The following is a 7294-nucleotide window of genomic DNA, read 5'->3' as shown; positions in this document are numbered from 1 at the left end:
ATGTGAATATTTAGAGAAAAGAACACACCCTTGAGAAATATTTTGTAATTGTTTCAAGCCGTTTGAAAATATTTGCCTCAGCTAACACACAAATGATAGCTGATGCCTGTTCCAGAATATAATTAGAAATTAATTTCACATTGAAATTCAGTTGTATTCTTTATAACCCTTCACTTAGTTTGTTGACCTTTTTTGGATCGGCAAAAATACTATATGATCAAAAATATAGTGTAGGGCAAAAAGCATCACAATGTTGAATGGTTTGGTTTTTAAAGACAAGTGATTTAATCCCCAAACACAGTCTTCTTGTTCCTGACAAAGGCAAGGTGGCGTGCACAGGTCCTCGAATGGAAAGACACTAAGGATGTTCTCATAGATATTTCACATGAAAGGAGCATTTGGTACAAGACAAATGATGCCCAAGTGAATGACTAACACTTTTATTTCAAAAACCAGGATTTGGACATAACACTTTCTGAGAAAATAATTAAGATAGTTTAATCACACAAACCCTATGTTTTAAACACAATAAGAATATATAGAAAGGTTCAAATGAGAATTTACTCAAACCTTTAAACACAATTCAATTCAGTTGGCTGGTTTAAGGAGGTGATTTCTGTCTTTCACAGAACAAGAGGCTTTTCTTAGATTTATTTATTATTTTTATTACATTCCACAGTCTCAATATATGCTATAAGTGCTATAAAGGTATATTCTTTAATGTGGAATATATGTTATGCATCAATTAATTCTTTGAGGGTTATATGTACCATAAAAATATGCCTTTCTTTTTCTCAAAACCAACAGAAAACCAGCTAACACTAACAGAAAAAGGAAAGGAACCACCCAAGAGCCCTAGCTAGTGTGAGTAGCATCGACAGTCTCAGATTCAAACAGATTCTGCCCCAGAAAAAGTATTTAGCTCCACTCCCTAATACAAGACACCCAAACAAAGTGGGAAATGGATGTGTGGCTCCACAGTGCTCATTGTTTTACATTCTTGCTTTCAGGAGACTGTCTACACTGAACTCCTGATAAGAGAGCCCTAGAAAAGCAACTACCACATAACCCAGTCAAAGAAAAGACTTTTTTCTTCTATTACAAAATCTTGATTATCACTCTCCACATCAAATACACACGATACACACATGATGGAGAGTGAGAAAATACACATGTGATGTTTGAAATACTGAATGCACATAGATACCGCCCTTCCTATTTCCTGAAAGTATGCATTTCCAGGTTTTTTTTTTTCTGGAATCTGTCATCTCTGTTTATGAACTTAGTGTATGGCAGTGTTTAGCAGGGTATGAAATTCTATTCTTGAGATCCTGTGACCTTTGTAAGTTAGCGAAATATTCGCTTTTTATACCACTTTACTTGGAACTTTATCACTACTATGTCTACAATAGTTAAAAAAGGTTGACTCAACACCTCCAACACCCACACACCTGGAAGAAAAGTTTCCATTTTGTAAAGCTAACATTCATTATTCAGTATTTTAATATGCCATAGAACTTTCCATTTAGAATTTTCCTTAAAATATATATTCTTCACATGAAGCTGTCATAAAAAAGAAGAGAATATCTTCTCTTATTTCAAAGCCATCAAAGTAGATTAAAAAAAAAAAAAAAAAAAAACCTACTTTCCAAACCCCAGGAGTAGTGTACTCAAAGGGCAAGCACGTCAGTTATCTTTTTTTTTTTTTTTTAAAAAAGAGTTTAGAAAAGTCTAAATTGATTCCTTTTTGAAGACGTATTAGTGTTACCCATGAATCTAATGGACTGAAATGTAGTACCTATTAACACTGGTGATGGTCATGCAGTTTTGCTAAAGTGAAGCAGTGGCCCACTATGTCAGCTACAGAGACCATCGGGGCCAGTTCTTTAGTTTTCTGCTATCGTTTCCCAGTGCACAGACGCTGCAAATAATTCAGAAACTGCTGCTGCCTTAATGTCTTTCAGAACATGAAATAATTTGTGGATTCAAAATAACGTTTTGGCACAAGGTCTGCCTGCCCACTGTAGAAAATCTCATCAATTTGTGTAAAAATATTTATTACCTGTAACCGGAGATGCACAAAAGCAAAAGATGTGTTATGTAACATTATGTGAGTGGTACATTTGTGGTTGTTTTGAGCATTATTTTGGTCTAGATTACTGTTCTGATGAATAACTATTTTATTATTACTATACTAGGACAACTGATTGCTGTACTGAATTTGCAATTTTAATCATAATTTTCCTGGGTAAGCTAAATTATGTCTTAATTCTATTCAAAAGCTTTTATTTTTGAAGCAATTAAAGTTATTGTTGATTGGTATTTAGCATCCAATGTTCCTGGAATACTAAAGGAATACACTTTATACATAATCTTCCCTTACAGAGCATTGCTTGAGAGTGGCTATTTGATACAACAGCATTCACTTGAGTTTTCAAACCAAAGAAGTAAAATTACAGCAATTTCACTTGAAATCAATAAATCCATGCACAGGGTTGTGTTCAACAGAATCACTAACTGCTATTTGTTATTCAAAGATGAAAGAATCAATAGAAAAATAGAACTGATAAATCATTAGCACTTTAATGTAGAGCAGAGAGGAAAGCTGATAAATCATGCATTTCAAGCACTCGTTTTCCTGATGGCGTGGCGTCTGAAAACATAAATCGTGCAGTGATGAGATGCAGGTCAGTGTGACTGAACTACACTGAGACTGCTCAGAGTATTTCGTTTCATATGATAGCCTCAAAGAAACACCATGAAGAGTAGTGGTTCCACATTTTTTTTTTTATAGAATCAGAGACCAGACCATGCCTTGAACACACCTTAAACAGTGAGCTAGGCCTTATATATTCCCAAAACATTTTAATGTCATAGAGATGGGGCAGGAATGAAGGAGTAGGGAGAGGCTAATTGCATGCATGATTTGCTTCAATGAGCTCAGTAGTATTGCAGGTACCAATCTACCCGAGAGGAACCAATGCTGTCGTTTACCTTCGTGAAGTGCACTTAACAGATCCATCAAAAAATCACAGTCATATATGGTAGGGGGACCAAATGCCATGAAATTGGCAATTGAGATTTGATTATGCTGTATGATTTTTCTGGTTTTGAATGGTGAGCATTTTAATCACAATAAATGGGTAACTCACTCTCTTCTGACATTTTACTTTCACAAACTCATAAGAGCTCTAATTTCTGATTCTTTGGTGGGAAACAGATTCAATAGGCACATGGTTCAAACCATCTATTTGGCTACTACTGTGATTATGCATTTGTGTCTAGATTCTTATGTAGAAATGAATAAAGCTTGCTATATAATCACAATTACTCCCAGTAATATATTTTCTCTCATGTTTTTGGAGTTAAAACAAAACTAAACAAACTGAAAATCATTTTCTAGTGTTTTAACTCAAGAAAAATCTTATGCCTGATATTTTAGTGTCTTCTGGGAAGAGTAAAGGTACTGAAAAACAGTATTTAGATAGAACATGTTATCATTGACAATGCTTTAATAAAATCTTTGAATTTAGCATCTTCTTAAGCCACGGGTCGAACACCAGGGATGCAGTGACTCTAATAGGCAAAGGATGGCAGTTTGCACTTGGGATTGTTGCAGCTGTAGTTATGACTACTTGCCAATGACAGCAACTATACAAAGGCATCCTTTCCCATCATATTTCTTTGATCTTTTGCATGTTTTTTTTTTCTCACAGCCAGTAAGTGGAAATGGCATAAGATGCATTTGGAAAACAGAAACGCTATGGGAGTGCATGCAACTAAAATATGCAGTATCACATCATAGAAACTTCTACTTTTTCATGCAAATAGGCCTGTAAAAACAGAGACAACAAATTTTCTAATAGCCAAATTTTACATCAGCTCAATAACAAAAACTGTGAATTCCATGATTTTGTAGGAGCAGGAGACGTGAAATGGTTCAAAGTGTTCCATGGCCCAAGTATGCTATTTAGATTTCTCCCGATGGAGGCTCACTCCTTGCTTCTGTTTCTTGTTCTTTTGATAAGTGAGCAGAATAATCCAGTTTTGGGTGGAGGGCCCATCAGCATTGGGGCTTGGTTCTTGTGTGTAATTTTTATCTAGGAAAGAGAAAGAGTGATATCAAGACAAGATATTAAATTCGAGGAACCTCTGCTGCTCTGCTTCATGAGTTACACAAAGTTAAAATTCAATTTCAGAAATTCTGAAAATATTTAAGGGAGACAAGGACATACTTTTAAATAATTCTCACATGCCAGCCAAACATAGAAAATATCTGGTCACGATTTTAATATGGTCTTATATCTAACTCACTAGTACTACTCCAGTCTCTCAGACCTCTTAATTTAGATTGCATGAGTAACCAGTGTCATGTCATAACCATTAGTCACATATTATCGAAATGGGAAAAGATGTGCTATAACTCTCTTCAATCCATGGTCCAGTGTTAGGAGGTACTTAGCATTAGCCAAATCTTATTTATCTTTTTAATCACATTGTTTCTCTCTTTCAACACAAGCTGCAAGGCTTCATTTCCAAACAATCATTAAGAATGAAAGTCAAAAGTTAACACGCATGAAAGGTCAGAAATGATCTCTCTAATTTGTTAATTAATTGATAATACAATAGAATCAGATACTGAGAAAGTCTGCTTAAGGCAATCAGAGGCACTGTTCCAAAGACACTCCTGTTGGTTTCTGTGGTATAAAACTACGAATCACCTTAAATGAGACAACCTTAAAGTAGATTATGTCTGCAATTTTCTCTAATTCAACTCTAAATTAGAGAAGACATTTTATGAATATATGCTATGCTCAAAGCTAATTGAAAGCAATTATCAAAGTGGCATTTTGTCTGTGACTTTAAGATACATTGTAAGATAATAAATGATTCTCATTATGTAATAAAAAGGTCACATCTTGCCTTAGGCTATGAGTTTTTCAAAAGCAATCTGAGACATTTTCTTTAGCGAACTGCGACTAATACAAGAGCCATCGCTTATTAAATATCAGTTGTCACCTGTGCAGCATCTGCACTAGAGATGAGCATTCCTTTCAAAAAGAAACACCACCTCATTAAAGGCTGAAAAAAAATCTATCTCTGAAAGTGCATACCTGACATTTTCAAGTTAAAATAAATCCCCTTCACTTGTCATTCACTAATAGCAATGAAGCAAAAAATAAAAAAATAAAATAGATGTTTGTCACATGAATCACATCATTAAATCAGTATTAGGACTTTTGGGAAATGAAAATTCATATTCTAGAAAGGCAGAAGTACATTTAAAAAAACACAAACGAACAAAAATCTTTAAATATGTTGGAAGCAGACTATTCAGGAAAGATACATTTTTTTAATGTAAATACATTGCATTTGTAAAGGCTGATAGTCCAAGCTAGTCCCAAGCTCTCTGGATGCTGACTTTATTTTATATTTGTTCTCTATGATGTGAGAAATGGGTAGCCATCAGTTAAGATGTCAAAATACCCCCTTCATATGTAGATTAAAAATGATCTCCACCAAACTTTCCCTTCTCAATTCAAGTTTCTATCACACTGAAAATTAATTGATTGATTTCTATTTTTATTAGTTTGATTTTTGACAATCTCATATATCCTTTATCTTCTTCCCAACCAACTAACTTTTCTCTTCATCTCATCCAGGCTCCATCTTACTTTCAGGTTGTTGCTGTGGTTGTTGTGTGACCAAATGGGTTCTACATGGACCATTTATGGAGATACAGGTGTGAAGCTAGGTACCAGGGCATCAATAACTTAGCAGCAGCTCCATCCATCACAGAGGACAGTGACCTTCTCTTCTCATACAGTACTGGGTTGCTGTGAGCTCCCTTATAAGGAAGAGACCCAAGCTTCTCTTCTATCCTGACTCAGTCTCTAAGCCACTGATTTTTAACTCCGACTTCTTTAGATGGGATCTCATACAGTATCTTGGATTATTTACTCATTTAGTAGAAATTATGCTACTCTTCCTTTACTGCAGACATCGCACCAATAAATTAGAATAAATACACAATATGTAATCATTGCTTTCAAGAAATGAAAGTACTCTACAAAGGAAAAATTAACAATCATCTACAATAACATTTGAAATGTTGAAATAGGGAGCAAAACAGAAAAGGATTTTTTTTCAGTTCTGAAATGGAATCATTTTATGCAAAATGTTATTTTTAAATGAGCACCTAAGAAAGTAGTTATTATATATTACTTAAATGATGACTCTATCTTCAGATGAAAATAAACAAAATGAACAAAATTAGAACATAAGTTTTGTATTTGTAGTTCAGGGCCTACATCTACTATCAGTTAAAATAGGATAGGGTCATTTTGGAAAGTGCTATAATTATTAAGATTTTATAAGAAATCTTTCTAGTCACATAAAATCAGCATCATTTTAGATGAGGTACAGCTAATAGTTCACAAAAGGAAGACCTATGAAACTCGTATATTGGACATCATTTGAAAAAATAAATCTTGGTTCTAATTCTGTTAAAAATAGCATCTCACTCTGTGCTTTTGATATTATGAGGCCCTAATGCTCAGATCACGTTTTCATTTTAGAAGAAGTATATGAACCAGTGTGGTTTATGCAATTATCTATAACCTGTCCTCTTGTTTGTTTGCTATTTCCTATCATCAGTGTACACAATTTCCTTTTAAAATACAAATTTATTTCTACAAAAACAAAATGAGAATTCATTAGTTGTGCTTTTCTTTTGGCCAGAAGAGATAACAAGGGAGAAACTTGTACTCACATACTTTCTAACACACATCCAAGCATTGAGCATACAGCATCTCATTGGAAAATTATACTTATTCTTATACTTCCTGAAGTAAAAATAATACCATTAAGATGTAGCTTCATGAAGACAGCAAAACATTGTTATAAAATGTGCAAAATGACAAATACTGTCCTCAAAGGATGGACATTCTAATCTTCTATAAAACTATGGTGGAAGAAGAGAAGCATTTTTACTGAGCTGGGCATAGGTAAATGTCTGCAATTTTAGTACCTAGCAGACCATGGCAGGAGGAACACTGACTAGGTACTGTTTCCAATAGAAAAGCAAAAATGAAACAAAAAAGTGAAGGCACTTCCACTGATAAAAGTTTAATGTAGTATATGGCTGTAATTACAGTCTCCAGGAGTCTGAGACAGGAAGATAGCCAGCTAGACCCAGTCTAAAATAGGAAACAAATTAGAAAATTCCATATGGAGAAAAGCACCTGGGAAGCAAGGGCACAGGGTCGGCTGACACTCGCCAGCTACCCACAAC

The 7294-nt window shown here is 34.5% G+C and overlaps 1 protein-coding gene across 7 annotated transcripts in view; it reads right to left on the bottom strand.

Moving 5' to 3' along the window:
• Positions 1-236: 236 nt before the first annotated feature.
• Positions 237-7294, bottom strand: part of Dgkb (diacylglycerol kinase beta) — a 710085-nt gene continuing 703027 nt past the window's right edge. For 5 of the 7 annotated variants that reach the window (XM_029484790.1, XM_029484791.1, XM_021178684.2 and 2 more), the window contains one exon: positions 237-4100. In XM_029484790.1, the coding sequence (XP_029340650.1) occupies positions 3993-4100 (108 nt within the window). In that variant the 3' untranslated portion in view covers positions 237-3992. The remainder of the gene's footprint in view (positions 4101-7294) is intronic. The other 2 variants (XM_021178687.2, XM_021178688.2) reach the window with 2 other exon arrangements.

This window comes from Mus caroli, chromosome 12, assembly GCF_900094665.2.
Source record: "Mus caroli chromosome 12, CAROLI_EIJ_v1.1, whole genome shotgun sequence".
In the NCBI taxonomy this organism is placed as follows: domain Eukaryota; kingdom Metazoa; phylum Chordata; class Mammalia; order Rodentia; family Muridae; genus Mus; species Mus caroli.
The sequence above is the reverse complement of the archived record's forward strand: the minus strand, read 5'-3'. Positions and strand labels throughout refer to the sequence as shown.